The sequence below is a fragment of the Nicotiana sylvestris genome, chromosome 5 (genome assembly GCF_000393655.2).
Source record: "Nicotiana sylvestris chromosome 5, ASM39365v2, whole genome shotgun sequence".
Taxonomy (NCBI): domain Eukaryota; kingdom Viridiplantae; phylum Streptophyta; class Magnoliopsida; order Solanales; family Solanaceae; genus Nicotiana; species Nicotiana sylvestris.
In genome coordinates, this window is record NC_091061.1 from 154,100,796 (window position 1) to 154,117,114 (window position 16,319).

At 37.2% G+C, this 16,319-nt stretch overlaps 1 protein-coding gene across 1 annotated transcript; it reads left to right on the forward strand.

Moving 5' to 3' along the window:
- The first annotated feature begins 722 nt into the window (after positions 1-722).
- On the forward strand, positions 723-16,015 carry LOC104218331 (callose synthase 5). The gene is made up of 44 exons (XM_070174728.1): positions 723-791; positions 942-976; positions 1,553-1,917; positions 2,021-2,121; positions 2,638-2,759; positions 2,858-2,954; positions 3,078-3,188; positions 3,285-3,413; positions 3,516-3,608; positions 3,915-4,006; positions 4,140-4,266; positions 4,408-4,545; positions 4,628-4,704; positions 4,810-4,888; positions 4,965-5,090; positions 5,192-5,306; positions 5,443-5,780; positions 6,429-6,481; positions 6,564-6,624; positions 6,713-6,794; positions 6,877-6,926; positions 7,007-7,093; positions 7,921-8,043; positions 8,169-8,261; positions 8,346-8,432; positions 8,502-8,662; positions 9,309-9,432; positions 9,511-9,605; positions 9,721-9,838; positions 9,925-10,076; positions 10,435-10,544; positions 10,654-10,779; positions 10,867-10,935; positions 11,647-11,836; positions 11,945-12,056; positions 12,144-12,263; positions 12,337-12,452; positions 12,543-12,626; positions 13,363-13,475; positions 13,548-13,777; positions 13,968-14,765; positions 14,887-14,937; positions 15,057-15,242; positions 15,559-16,015. The coding sequence occupies exons 3-44, from the start codon at positions 1,689-1,691 to the stop codon at positions 15,787-15,789; spliced, it is 5,796 nt and encodes a 1,931-aa protein (XP_070030829.1). The 5' UTR covers positions 723-791; positions 942-976; positions 1,553-1,688; the 3' UTR covers positions 15,790-16,015.
- The last annotated feature ends 304 nt before the right edge of the window (positions 16,016-16,319 follow it).

A 16,319-nucleotide genomic window follows, 5' to 3' on the forward strand; every position in this document is an offset into this window, starting at 1 on the left:
TATTTTTCTCATCATAGCTACCATTCTAATTTTTAAACACGTAACAATTTATTACATATTAAATAAAATTTTACTATTTAAACTTGCACATCTTTAAAATTTATATTTTTATGATGGTGGAGTCCGAGTCAACTTGCAAGTATTACACTATTCCACCAGATACTTGATATTTATAATCAATACATATATAAAATAACTCTATCCATCAAAGTTTAAAATAATCACCAAATATTTTTTTATTCCCATCGAAACTTCATAATTCTCCTTCAACTTCATTAATTATTAGGCTACTATTCGTATATTTGTAATTTGGAATTCTTTTTTTCAATCAGACTAGTAATATAGGCTTGACTAGAATTGTATTTTCTTGACGTAGCTACAGTTCTATATCATAAAATGCAAGCTATTTTGAGCTTAAGGAATGAAAAAGCCAAAAAAAGAAAAAGTTTATGGGAAACAAAATTCAAACGGTAAATGGAGTCAAGTTTTAGAGAAAATTTTATGCATTATCCGGATTTTTTTAAAAAAATTTGGTCTTCACTCGGTAAACTTTGTATTCGAGATTTCCCCTTCCCGGTGAAAGGAAAGCTGAAAATTTTACTCACCACCGGTTGAAAGACTGGTAACAGAATTGACAACTGTCTCTGCCCGCAAAAGAAGCTCCACCGTCACGTATTCCGTTAATTCCTTCCCACTGAACTGATTCTCGCGTTTTAAATCCTTCCCTTCATTCCCTCCTCTCCCCCTATCCCGACACTTCTCTCTCTTTCTTTTTCTTTGGCCTCCGCTTGGTACGTTTTTCCTTAACATTCCTTTCCCCACCTTTAATTTCATCTCTCTCTAGAAATTCCATATGTGCGTATATTATAATAAGCTCCGATTTATTAACATAAAACTAATTCCATTTTTATTTTTCTCCTCGTGCATGTGCTGATTTTCAGCCAGAGGCTGCTTCTTATCTTCATTGTCAAGCTTCGTAAGTTTCCTTCGTCGTTTCAGTCTTCACCGATTGTATAAACGTATGCGTTTTTGTGTATATAGTGATTGATAATGTACGGAACTATTTTATTTGTATGTCGTGGTGTTTTTGTGTGTGTCAACGATTGTATCCATGTGTGTGTTTATGCTCATGCTTATGGATTTACGAGAGATTTTATGCGTATTGTTGATTATCATGATCAAAGTTGATCTTCATTTTATATAGGTTCAATTGTAATTAAAATTCAGTCGGTTAAGACTAGTAAATATATATACCTGAATATACATGGTGTGTGTATCCGGTGCATCTGCATAATGCATGATGTGAGCGTAATTACATGTGTCTGATCATGATTGTGAATGTACGTACTGTAACGTGTCTGTATGTGTTTATTGATGAATTAAGTGGATCTGTGTTCAATCATGATTGTGAATGTATGATAATATGTGTGTATGTGTTTAATCATATATGTGGATGTATAAGCGTTACTTTTCGTGAATCAGTTTTGTTTAACGTGTTTGATCGCGAATATTGATGATTTTATGAGTGAATTAATATGTATATTTTGAGCAGAAATTGAACGGAAGAGAGGGAGAAAGGAAAAGCGGAGCTGGAGGAGCTGGAAGGGAGCGGTGGTGTCGAAGCCTAAGCTACATTCAGTTAGCTAAGCTACCGACAACACTGACTTAGGAGAGAAAAAAAATCAAAAATGACGAACCCGGCTAGACCGGCGGAGGGAATGGATCCCCAAACACCGGTAGCGGGTGGAGCGGGGCCGTCGTCACTGACTCGACGGCCGTCACGCAGCGCCGCCACCACTACCTTCTCTATGGAGGTGTTTGACAACGAGGTTGTTCCCTCTTCTCTCCAGTCCATTGCCCCAATCCTTCGCGTCGCTAGAGAAATCCAAAATGAACGCCCTCGTGTCGCCTATCTATGTATGTCTCTCTTCACCTACTATATTACATCCATCCTATATACTGTACGTATCAAATACACGAATCTCTGCAATTAACTTCTCTATTTTTTCTGTTGTTATAGGTCGGTTCTATGCGTTTGAGAAGGCGCATAGATTAGACCCCACCTCAAGTGGACGTGGTGTTCGGCAGTTCAAAACCAATCTCTTCCAACGTTTAGAGCGTGTACGTATGATTCCATTTATTTATTTTAGAGTTTAACTAGTATTGAATTTTTAAAAAATTGTTTCTCTAACACGTATATAAGATAAACTCTTATTTTAATATCCTCTTTATTGTTTATTTCTTACTCGAGGGAGAAAATCAAGTGGTTATACATTGGGAAATGTTACTTTCTCTGTTACATAGGGGCAAGGAGAGGCATTATACCGGTTCGGTTCAGTTGTTGTTTAACAAGTTCGTCAGTTTAATGGGGGAAAATATAATATAGGTAGCTATTTTTTGATGGAAATTTTCAGAATGTAATGACGGGTTCATGCAAAATCGTCTACAAATGCTTGGACAATGTGCATAAATTTTCATATTGTACTCTGGGTATTTTAACTTTTAGGGGGTTATAAGGATTAATTACCGGTAGGGCACTGTTGCGTCAATTGTCTAGGTCCTCAATATTCCCAGCAGATTCCTTTTGTTCCCAATTGTTAAGTATAGGGTTTAGCTAAAGGAATTGGTTTCACTCAGGACAATGCGTCGAGTCTTGCTTCTCGGGTGAAAAAGACTGATGCACGGGAGATTGAGAGCTTTTACAAGCAATACTATGAGCAATATGTCGTGTCTCTTAACAAGGGAGAACAAGCAGACAGGTAACTGTAACTATCTTTGTTTCGTAAACATCCTTTTTATAGATTTGTTGCGAGGCCTGGTACTAATTTGTTTTGGCTTTTTCATCTTTTGAAAACAGAGCTCAGCTTGGCAAAGCATATCAGACTGCTGGAGTGCTTTTTGAAGTTCTTTGTGCTGTTAACAAGTCTGAAAAAGTTGAAGAAGTTGCTCCTGAGGTCAGTACTAATATTAAAAATATTATTTGTGCAATTATGAAGTTCCACTTAAACGTTCTTAACTTTTCTGGCATTCACTGGAGGATTCTATGCAAGAGCTGAATGACATGAATTATTGAACAGATCATTGCCGCAGCAAATGATGTTCAGGCCAAAAAGGAAATATATGCCCCCTATAATATTCTTCCACTGGATTCAGCTGGAGCGTCCCAGTCCATTATGCAACTTGAAGAGGTACTACAGAAACACATGCAGATAGAAAAAATAGGCACATATAGTCTGGAATAGTATGTAAAGACTCTTAGCTTTCCCTTTAAAACTCCTCACCAGGTTAAAGCGGCAGTTTCTGCTCTCTCAAATACACGTGGCTTGAATTGGCCAGCTTCATTTGAACAACAAAGGCAAAAAGCAGGGGAACTGGATGTTCTAGACTGGCTAAGGGCCATGTTCGGGTTTCAGGTAATAGTTTCTAATTCGAAGAATAAGATTAGAATTGCTTGAAACTCTACTCAGGTCTTTGGTCAGAATGAAAAATTGTTAACCCGTTTGTGTTGTCTGCAGAGGGATAATGTAAGAAACCAGCGGGAGAATCTGATTTTGCTTCTTGCAAATATTCATATAAGGCTAATTCCCAAGGCTGAGCCACTTAACAAGGCATGTATCACATATAGCTAAATTATGGTGTTTCGTGTTCACCATTATATTCAATATCTTGTATCGGTGCTCCTAAGATTTCTTATTCATTTTACCTTGGATATAAACTAGACCTTTTAGTCTAGCTCTTAAGCACATGCTTTGTATTAGTTAATCTTCTTATCAGTCTTGTCTGATTGATTAGTCTAAACTCTAGAGTAAATGCATTTGTTTATGTCTGGATTTGTTATAGCAAGAAAGCAAAGGTATATACAAGAAAGTAACAAAATCATAATCTATTCTTATAAACTATTGTTTCCCATGTAGCTTGACGATCGAGCTGTGGACGCACTAATGAACAAGTTGTTCAAAAACTACAAAACATGGTGTAAATACTTGGGAAAAAAACACAGTTTACGGTAAGATATTGGAAATACATATACTTTCTTTCAAGTGGACTCTCTCATATGCTTATGCTGTTTTAGGGTTTTAGAAGTGTATAAACCATAAATAATGAGTACCATTTCATGCAACAAATCTTATTGCTTTTAGGCTTCCTCAAGCCCCACAAGAAGCGCAACAGAGAAAAATACTTTACATGGGCCTTTACCTTCTAATCTGGGGTGAAGCAGCTAATATTCGCTTTATGCCGGAGTGTCTATGTTACATCTTCCATAATGTGAGTGGTTCATTAATCTCCTTTTATACCACCACTTTGGGTCTATAGATGTCAAAATACACTATACACCTACAGTCACACACATCTGCAGTGGAAGCCTTCCTTAAATGCGAAAATAACTTCTGAAAATTATTGATTTAGATGGCATACGAACTCCATGGCCTCTTAGCTGGAAATGTCAGCATTGTCACTGGAGAAAATATCAAGCCTTCTTACGGTGGAGATGATGAATCTTTCCTACGAAAGGTCATTACTCCCATTTATCGAGTGATCGATAAGGTAATGTGTCTCAAATATCTGCATTTTCTTACACTTCAAGTTTCCTTTTCGAGATGATCTAACGATGATTTATGCCTTCCAGGAAGCCAAAAAAAGCAAAAATGGAAAAGCACCATACTCAACTTGGTGCAATTATGATGATCTCAATGAATTTTTCTGGTACTTGAAGTTTAATTAGAACAATAAATTCTACTGTGATAATGGGAATAACAAAATGACAAATGGTTTCTTATGAAAGCATTGGATTTGATATACGTTGTTCAGGTCGCAAGATTGCTTTTCTTTAGGTTGGCCTATGCGTGATGACGGTGATTTCTTCAAATCAACACGTGACACCACACAAGTATGCCTTGTACTTTCATCAGAAGTTTCCTCTTCTATCAGCAGAAGAGTTGTTTACCTAATGACTGCTACTACAGGGAAAAGGAGCTTCTACTAAAAAGCCTGGAAAAATGGGGAAGTCCTATTTTGTTGAGACCCGATCATTTTGGCATATCTTCCGAAGCTTTGATCGTCTTTGGACCTTCTTTCTCCTGGCTTTGCAGGTGGAAAATTCAAACTGTTAAGATTATTAAATACTGTTTCTTTTCTCCTTACTATATACTTGTTCCATTTTTTGAGACATTTTGGTAATGTACTCTTGCAGGCCATGGTCATATTTGCGTGGAGTGATATCTCTGTGTTGGATATATTTCGGAAGGATTCTTTATACAACTTGTCCAGTATTTTCATCACAGCAGCGTTTCTTCGCTTTCTCCAAAGTATGTAATTAATTATGAATTTCTTTGAAATAGCATTTTTATCTTGTGTAATTTTCTGCTCTTATTATTTCCAATTTTACATGTTAATTTGTAGCGGCTTAGTAGAAAAATAACCATCCCTTGTGTTTTATGCTAGGCATCTTGGACTTTGTTCTGAACTTTCCGGGCTATCATAGATGGAAGTTCACAGATGTACTGAGGAATGTTCTGAAGATAATTGTCAGCCTTGCATGGTCTATCATCCTCCCACTGTTTTATGTCCAAGAAAGCAACTCAGAGCTATTTACGAAGATTCGAAATTCCCTGACATTTCTGGACAAGATGAAGGGCATTCCTCCTTTGTACCTAATGGCTGTGGCTGTATACCTACTACCCAATTTACTCACTGCAGCTTTGTTTATATTCCCAATGCTCCGTCGATGGATTGAGAACTCGGATTGGCTTGTTGTAAGGTTTCTACTGTGGTGGTCACAGGTAATAACAAAAAACCTTCTGACCAATAAAAGTGCATATTTAGTTTCTTAAGAACAGTTTATTCTCCTCTGTTGTCAGTCACGAAAGCTTATGTGCTATCTGCAGTTAATCAATCTTTTGAGCTGAAACCAATTCTTTACTAATACTATCTATTCTTCTGCTTCTTCTTTCACCACGTCTGAACATTATTGTTCCTTTAGTTAACAACCAATAAAACATATCACTTTTTGGTCTGAGTCCCTATACGAAGCGTGAAGATCTTCTACAGATGAAATAATACACAGTATTTTACCAGAATTTTAAATTGAAATACTGCCGGCTCCCATGCTTTTTCAAAATGATGGCTGAAAGAACTTAAATCCTGGGGAAAAGGGAAAAAACTTAGATATCATTGGTGCAAGTTGAATGAATCTATGTGAAACTTAATATGTTTCAAATCTTAGATGAATTTGTTTGATGTGAAGTTCTTTGTACTCTGATCATATGGTTTAGCATTTGCAAAAATAGGATATATCTATTTCCATAAGACACAACAGGTCATACTTTCTGTCCGCTCATCTCGCTACTTTGTAGTTTGTATATATATGCCAATATTTTATTTTCTAAAGCTAACACTATTTAACTGTCTTCCTTCTTGTTTTTGTGCAGCCAAGAATTTATGTTGGGAGGGGAATGCATGAAAGTCAATTTGCACTAATAAAGTATGCTAACAAGTCTTTTACTTCCATCTTCCTCTGATTTATGTTTACACTTGCTCTATTGTTGCTTCACTTCTTGCATCAGGTATACTCTTTTCTGGGTGCTACTTCTTTGTGCAAAATTTGCCTTCAGCTATTTTATTCAGGTAATTGGATGCCTATTCAGTTGCTCTTATTTGGAATAGGACTGGTAGATGTGTTTGCCTTCTAATTGTGGTATATATGTGACTCCAGATAAAACCTCTTATAAAACCCACGAAAATGATAATGGACATCAATCGCGTTCAGTATGCTTGGCATGAGTTCTTCCCTGATGGTATATATTCCAAAATTCACTTCCTTTTTTTCACATTCAGTATCTTCAAATTGATGCTTATGAATATATCCTATCCGTACAGCTAGGAGCAACTATGGGGCTGTGCTTTCCCTGTGGGCACCAGTTATCTTGGTATGTCTTGCTTTTGTTTTCATTTTTACATGTTTCATGTTTATTTCTTACTAGTAAATATTGTATCCAAATTTATACAGGTTTACTTTATGGATGCTCAAATTTGGTATGCTATTTTCTCAACTTTGTGTGGTGGTGTTATAGGGGCCTTTGATCGTCTTGGTGAGGTAATGACTTTCAGAATGTATCTTGATTGACATTCAGTTTTCTGTCTATTTTGTATGGTATTAGTCTGGTCACTTTCAATGATGTTAGTGGAATTTAGTTTAGAGATAACTTGATTATTGCTGCTCATTAATCATTGTGATATCTGGGGTAGAGCACTGCATAGTGGTGATGGTCCTTGGCAAATATTAGAAGTTGGAAACCTATGTGTGCTGCAGAAATTCGATCTCCTGATTGCAATCCAATATCAGGTTTGGGGTAACAGAAGTGAGCATTGTTACAACTGGGACAACCTTAAATTATTCGTTAACCTATTTATTCAATGTGCTTCTTTTCATTCGGGAAATATTCCAAGATTAAGAAGGTTGTTAGAGAATTCGGACGAGTGATCATCAGTAGATTGCAGAAGGCATATCTGAAGTGTATCTTCTTTTATGTACAGCAACGAGATTTAGGTCAAACTTAAATGTTTGTGGACAGTGATAAAGGCTGTATTGACAAAAAAAAGATGAAGGCTGGTTAGGAAGTCAGTGGACTGCATTGCTATAATTATCATTGCAACTAATTATCCATCTATAATAAAAAAATTGAAAGTAGTAGTTCCTTTTCTGGTAGAAAAACTGTGGTTATATATCTCAAATTGTCACTACTGGGTTCTGCTGCATCAAATATCAGGGCTGGGTTGAGTTATTTTAGGCCTGAAGCAACTTTTATGCTTTCCTGAAAAGCTAGACTTTCATCTTATAAAATTGCCATTTTTACTTTGTTGAGGTTGCTAATCTTTATTAATATATGGTTCTGCTCTTGTTGTTGCTTTTCCTTTACACAGATACGAACTCTAGACATGTTAAGGTCAAGATTTCAGTCTCTGCCTGGTGCATTCAACTCTTACTTGGTGCCTTCTGACAAAACTGACAAAAAGGGAATTTCCCTCTCCAAGAGTTTTAATGAGGTTTCTCTTTCCTCACCTTTAACATGTGTTATGCTTTTAATTCTTCTTCCATGAAGATAAATAGATTACCCAAAGACTTGGAAAATATGAAAGTCTTATTAAACACATTCTTTTCGGATGTCTAGGTTTCACCCAGTAAGAGAAGTGAAGCTGCAAAATTCGCTCAGCTATGGAATGAATTTATATGCAGTTTCCGTGAAGAAGATCTTATAAGTGATAGGAAAAGTCCCTTAACTCATCTTTTCGTTTTCTAGTTGGTTGTTCTTCTTACATTGAGAATTGAACTGTGTGCACATTATTTCAGGGAGATGGACCTATTACTTGTTCCTTATTCCTCGGACCCCAGTCTGAAAGTTATTCAATGGCCACCCTTTTTGCTTGCTAGCAAGGTAAAGACTGTCGGCTGGTGCACCTCTGTTTTAATTTCTTCTAGATGGATTGACTGTATTCCTTCGCAGATCCCAATTGCATTGGACATGGCTTCACAATTTCGTTCTAGAGATGCTGACCTTTGGAAGCGCATATGTGCGGATGAATACATGAAGTGTGCTGTCATTGAATGTTATGAATCTTTTAAACTTGTTCTTAATGCCCTGGTTGTTGGAGAAACTGAGAAAAGGTTGCTGATTCATAGATCTGAGAATCATTATTTTAGCTTTGTCATCATTCAACTTCACGACAGCATGCATCTTAGTTCAAGTATATTCCTGAATATCCATCAGGATCATTTGGAATTGTTTCTTTCCTCTCTCCTAACTCTTTCTTTTGTTCATTAAGCCAAACAATGCTTTCTCTAGCTCTAGTATGTCGTAATGCTTGGTTTTCAGATACAGTGATAACACTGCTGTGTTAAAATCTCACTAGGTACTTTTATGTCATAACACTAGTCCCTTTTCTTTTACAGTTTTCGCTTCATTTAGGTCCTAATGTGAGTTCTAATTCTTCTGTCATTTATTGAATTTTTCTTTTTATCCTGTAAACTGTCTGGTTTTACTTGTGTTTTATGTCTTTGAAAGATCAGTTGCATTCTCTCCAACTAACTTTTCTTTCATTCAACTTTTTTTATCTGACCATTGTTTGGTACCTCTGTGGATGCTCATATCTGCGAATCTATATAATGTGGTGATGCAACATATCTAAATGTAGTTTGCAACCTTCATGCATTATATCTGCTGTTTACTGTGATCCTTCCAATTTTTCAATCAATTGACAATACTTCTTCATTAGATGCGTATCTTCTTAATCTGCCTAATTTGTGTGTCCAGGATCATAGGAATCATCATAAAAGAAGTTGAAAACAGCATTTCAAAGAGCACATTCCTTGCGAATTTCAGAACAGGTCCTTTGCAAAACCTTTGCAAGAAATTTGTTGACCTCCTTGAGATACTGGTAAGTAATTCGCTGACTGGTGTCTCTGTAGCAGTGGAACTTCATATGCTAGATATTTCACTTTCTTTCTTGTTGCAGAGAGATGGAGATCCATCTAAAAGGAACAACGTTGTCATAGCGCTGCAGGATATGTTAGAAATAGTGACCCGAGACATGATGGTGAACGAAATCGGGTTGGTGAATTCTGCGCATTTTAGGATGAATATTTTTGATAAATAGATGCATATCAATAGTGTTATTTAAGATATTCAATTTGATATTTTTTTTATGGTCTGTAAATTATTTTAGGGAACTAGTAGAACTTGGTCATAATGGAAGGGATTCAGGGAAACAACTCTTTGCTAATACTGACTCGAGAACAGCTATTGCATTCCCTCCTCCGGTGACAGCACAGTGGGAAGAACAGGTCTTTTGATATGTGTATGATCAGATGAATTGTCTTCAATTAATGGATAAATAGGAAAAGAAACATCATCTTGATTTATTTCTCAGATTCGGCGTCTTTATCTTCTCTTAACTGTAAGAGAATCAGCAGTTGAAGTTCCAACAAACCTTGAGGCACGCAGAAGGGTTCACTTTTTCACAAATTCATTGTTCATGGAAATGCCACGTGCACCTCGAGTGCGCAAAATGCTTTCATTCAGGTGCTGCTCATAATCCACGAAGGCATACATCCTTATGTTTATCGATTGATTGTCCGATAATTTTGAGGTTCTCCTTTGAGAATTTGACTATCCTATGACATGCATTTAATATTTGGAGTGAGCATAAGGTTTCTATTCAGTCTACATTCAATGATATGAAGTTAGCAAGCAACATTGCATTGTTATAGTCATGAAAATACACTATTAATATGTGGATAGTGGAAAAAATACCAACGGATTTGTTGATGATTAATATTCAAAAGATTCAAAATATCTCATTTGTCAAATGTGGAAGCACATCGATTCATTGTACTATCATCCAAAATTCAGAAGTTCAATTATATGCTTTAATGTGCAGTGTCATGACTCCATACTACAGTGAGGAAACTGTCTACTCAAAGGGTGATCTTGAGATGGAAAATGAAGACGGTGTATCAATCATTTACTACCTCCAAAAAATTTATCCAGGTTTCATTCTATTATCAACTACTTGAAGTCGAATTTCAACATGATGTTCCTCTTCCTACTTCATTGGTATATTTTCTTGTCTATTTGACATCGCTTTATTTCCTTCTAGATGAATGGAATAACTTCATGGAACGTCTTGGGTGTAAAAAGGAATCAGAGGTGTGGGAAAATGATGAAAACATCTTGCAGCTACGTCATTGGGCCTCCTTAAGGGGACAGACTCTCTGCAGAACAGGCACCTTCAAAGACTTTTTCTTATCACATTCTTTTTGACTTAACAGTTTCCTATTGATTGTTTATCGTTACTGTATATTCTTTTCAGTTAGAGGAATGATGTACTACAGGAGAGCTTTGAAGCTTCAAGCATTTCTCGACATGGCTTCAGAAGGAGGTAAACCATAATATTCTTATAGCCATTTTCCTGTAAAGAGATTTTCTCTTTGGGCTAAGAACCTCGACTGTTCTTGTTAATAAAAGAAATAATGAGCTAGATTTGCAAAAATCTCTTTAGTAAGAAATAGTTGTTATCTGCTCTAAATTTTTTCCCTTCCAAATGATATGTGCTCGATATAATTGGTAGTTGAAGTCTACTCAGGTGAGTTATGTTCTACAAGTAGCCATTTGAATCAACAGTAGGACCCGCAAAAATCACCCGTACATGTATATACCTTCTAATACATGTGTGGTCTCAGAGCTCGGAGTTCTTATGGATTTAAGGTTCCTTTGAGGTGGAAAAACTCGGTATACTTTTCATGCAAACACTAATAAATTCCCTGTTCTGTGCTAGTCTTATATGTCAAGTATCTCTTAATTTTTCATAATCAGAATTTCTTCTGGCGGCTCGTTCTGTTACATGGTAACAGGAGCTATAAATGAAGGAATGCAAAAGAACTTTTTCATTCTAAAACTCTCACTCTGTTATATCTAAGATTGTAGCGAGTGTTAATATGATGCAACAAGAAGAGAAAATATACTGTTGAATAGCTAACAGTTTTTTATGCTTAGTCTGTTTTACCAATCCTTTGCCTAGGTGCTTGAAATAGGGCACCAAGTTCTACATTCCTTTCTGGAAACTCACTGCATTTTGACTATTTATTTGCAGAGATTCTTGAAGGATACAAAGCTGTTACAGTACCATCTGAGGAGGATAAGAAAAGTCAAAGATCATTGTATGCTCAATTAGAAGCTGTGGCTGACATGAAATTCACTTATGTCGCTACCTGCCAGAATTATGGAAATCAGAAGCGAAATGGAGACCGGCGTGCAACTGATATTCTGAACTTGATGGTCAAGTAAGTTTTTATTCTTCCAAATAAACAAGAAAAACTACAAAGAGTTGAATCCACCTATACTCTAAATGTATTTACTGTTGAAAACTGCTTTCTCCTTTACCTTTGCAGCAACCCCTCTCTCCGTGTAGCATATATTGATGAAGTCGAAGAACGGGAAGGTGGAAAAGCTCAGAAGGTTTACTATTCAGTGTTGGTGAAAGCAGTTGATAATCTTGATCAGGTTATCATTGTTTTTTATCTTAAATATTGATTGTAATTTATTCTGTGCACTACAAGGCCTGATTTCTTCTATGATCTCTGTTTGAAGGAAATATACCGTATAAAGTTGCCTGGTGCAGCAAAGATAGGAGAAGGAAAGCCTGAAAATCAGAATCATGCAATTATCTTCTCTCGTGGGGAAGCTCTTCAAACAATTGACATGAATCAGGTGAAGTTAGACTGAGTTGAAATACTTACTGGTAAGTAATCAGAAAATAGTCGCTTAATGCTTTCTCTTGCAGGACAATTACTTGGAGGAAGCTTTAAAGATGCGTAACCTTCTTGAGGAGTTTAATGAAGATCACGGAGTGCGTCCACCTACAATATTGGGTGTTCGTGAGCATATCTTCACTGGAAGGTTGCATAATAATTTCTTATAGAGCCTGCTTAGTTTCTTTAAATCCAGGTTTTGACATGTCTAATAAGGCATCGCATCTTCCAATTGCAGCGTTTCTTCTTTGGCTTGGTTTATGTCTAATCAAGAGACAAGTTTTGTCACCATTGGTCAGAGAGTTCTTGCAAGGCCCTTGAAGTATGTTCTTCGGTTCCTTGATGAATTAAATTACTCAACAGACAGTCCTATATTTCCATATCAATGCATCAACTTTTGGCAAAAACATTTTCTGTAGTGCTGTTCAACTTTTATTCTTTGCTGAAGACTGCCATTATGTCACGACTTGAATAACTAAAGCTATGTGTGGTTGGGTGAAAAGAGGAGGAGTTGGATGATTAGATGTAAAGGTGTAGGGATACAGATCATTTCCCTTATTTGGCAGAGAAGTAAATAAATATGTCAAGTAAAAATGGACGAATTGGATAACTCTCCAGATCAGCTTTCTCAATCTATCCAAACTGGACAGAAAGAGGGAGTATATCTGTTTTACTTCCTTTCTAATTGTAACAAACAACTGGAAGTAATTCTCCAATATCTAAGGGCAAGGAAACCAGTTAGTTTCTCATTATTTTCCCCTTCCCTTAACCTTCTAAGAACTAAACATAATGTAAGTAACTTTTTCTCTTTCTCCAAATGGAGAGGAAGAAACTTAGTATACTGGATTGCTTATGTGAAGTAGAGCCAGATCCTTTCCTGGACAAATGCACAGTTTTCTTCTGTTAGAAACTAAATCAGTAGCAGTGGGGACTTTCTTTCGCTGGTTTGCTTGCGGTTAAGAGTTCACTTGGTTTATATCTAAATAATTTACATTTATGCTATTTTCTGACTTCTGACAAGGCCATGAGATTTTTATATTCTACTTTGATGATTTTAGGGTCCGCTTCCACTATGGACATCCAGATGTATTTGACAGAATTTTCCACATCACTCGCGGTGGCATTAGCAAAGCTTCAAGGGGTATCAATCTTAGTGAGGACATATTTGCAGGTAATGTTCAGAAATATGTTTATTGATGCATAAAAAGTTCACCTTGTTGTCTCACAAAGTTTGGCTCTGTAGGCTTCAACTCAACATTGCGACGTGGAAATGTTACTCACCATGAATACATTCAAGTTGGAAAGGGACGAGATGTTGGTCTTAACCAAATCTCTCTCTTTGAGGCAAAAGTGGCATGTGGTAATGGAGAGCAGACCCTTAGCCGTGATCTGTACAGATTAGGGCATCGCTTCGACTTTTTCCGTATGCTGTCCTGTTATTTCACAACTACTGGATTTTATATCAGCTCAATGGTAAGTCCTGTAACATTTGATGTCATTAATCTACAAAGTTTTATCTCAGCAGGTATGGGCTACATGTCTTCAAAATCATAATACATTGCAATTACTTCCATTTTGAAGCATGTGCGGCAATCACTTTTGCTTCCGCGAGATGATGTAAAGGAAGATATACTTATGATATCATTTTGTTTATTCCTTGCAGCTGGTAGTCCTCACAGTTTATGCATTTTTATATGGTAAACTCTACCTTGCATTGAGTGGACTGGAACAGTCCATTGTCAAAGTTGCAAGATCCAAGGGTGATGATGCTCTCAAAGCTGCAATGGCATCACAATCTGTTGTTCAACTTGGTTTATTAATGGCCCTGCCAATGGTTATGGAGATTGGGCTGGAAAGAGGCTTCAGAACTGCTGCAGGCGATATCATCATCATGAACCTGCAGTTGGCTGCTGTCTTCTTTACATTCTCTCTTGGAACAAAGCTCCATTACTTTGGCCGCACAATTTTACATGGTGGAGCGAAATACAGAGCAACTGGGCGTGGTTTTGTCGTGAGACACGAAAAGTTTGCTGAGAACTACAGAATGTACTCAAGGAGCCATTTCACCAAAGCACTGGAAATTTTGATTTTGCTCGTAGCTTATCAAATTTATGGCACAGCTGTTACTGATTCTGTAGCTTTCTTGCTTCTCAGTGGCTCAATGTGGTTCCTTGTGGTTTCATGGCTGTTTGCTCCTTTCCTCTTTAATCCTTCAGGCTTTGAATGGCAAAAGATAGTGGATGATTGGGAGGATTGGGCCAAGTGGATCAGCAATCATGGAGGTATTGGTGTTCCGGCAACCAAGAGTTGGGAGTCTTGGTGGGATGAGGAACAAGAGCATCTGCAGTATTCTGGTTTGATTGGCCGCTTCTGTGAAATTCTTCTTGCTCTGCGCTTCTTACTTTTCCAATATGGAATTGTTTATCAGCTAAATGTGGCCAATAATGATAAGGGTATCATTGTAAGTTCATCTCGAAGTCTTTTGAGAATAGATCTCCCTTGAATTTTCAGCTTTCAATACAATATCTAGAGTGTATTGGCATCCCACTTATATGATAATCCTCTTCTCGATACGATTGCAGGTTTATGGTTTGTCCTGGTTGGTCATTGTGTTCGTCATGGTCGTTTTGAAGGTCAGCATTCGGACCTTTCTTGCATTATGAAACCATTCTTTAGAAAGATACTCTAAATTCTTGTCACATAAAGGTTGTCTTTCTGTAGCAAGTTCTGAAACTGTACTTTCTATCTGCAGATCGTGTCCATGGGTAGGAAGAAGTTCAGTGCTGATTTCCAGCTGATGTTCAGGCTTCTGAAATTGTTCCTGTTCATTGGCTTCATAGTCACACTTGTCGTGCTGTTCAAATTCCTAAGTCTTACTGTTGGAGACATCTTTGCCAGCTTATTGGCCTTCTTGCCAACTGGATGGGCTCTTCTTCAGGTGACTATTTCTTATCTTCAATGTTATTCACTGAGAGGTTTTTGTCTCAGCATTATTGCTACTAATAGTAGTGGAATTGAGGCTGTGTCAGTGAAAGAGATTCTTTACAATTTTGACAACTTCATCGCATTAGAAAAACAAAATTACCTGCCTTTGATATATAGAACACTAAAGAAGAGTGTGTGTGTGTGTGTAAAGAATCTGAAGTCTTATCGTGTGTGTGTGTGTATAATCACACAACAAACGTACTGTACCTTTGGCAAGTAGTGAAGGTGTGTGTGTGTGTGTATCTGAAGTCTTATCGTGTGCCCTGCAGATAGCACAGGCATGTAGGCCAGTAGTGAAGGGCATAGGTATGTGGGGATCTGTGAAGGCTCTAGCCAGAGGATATGAGTACCTAATGGGGCTCGTGATCTTTGCACCTGTGGCTGTTCTTGCTTGGTTCCCATTTGTCTCTGAGTTCCAGACAAGACTGCTTTTCAACCAGGCTTTCAGCAGAGGGCTTCAGATTCAACGTATTCTTGCTGGTGGGAAGAAGCACAAGTGAGCTTAATTGTCAATCACACACCAAACGTTCTGTATCTTTGGCAAAGCAGAAGTATGACTTCCACACCATTGTTCAAAGTTCCACATCAAGCCTTCTGCTCCCTGGTTCGGGACACATTGTAGAGCATATTAGCATATTATAGTTTCAGAATACTACAGCACAAGATGTATACTCCTTTGTTATAAATGCAAATAATTGCTCATATATGCAATATTTTTTTGGTTTATATTGAAGATAAATGAGAACTCATGAGTTGTAAATCGAGTCAAGTTTAAGAGAAATGTTATATATTACCCCCCAAAAAGGAACAATTAGGGTGTGTTTGGTATGAAAGATAATATTCGGGAAATATTTTTGGAAGAAATTTTGTTTCACTATCCAACATTCTCTAAACTTTATAACCAGACAAGGCTACTTTTCAACCAGGCCTTCAGCAGAGGGCTTCAGATTCAACGCATTCTTGCTGGTGGTGAAGAAGCACAAGTGAGTTTAGTTATAATCACACAACAAACGTACTGTACCTTTGGCAA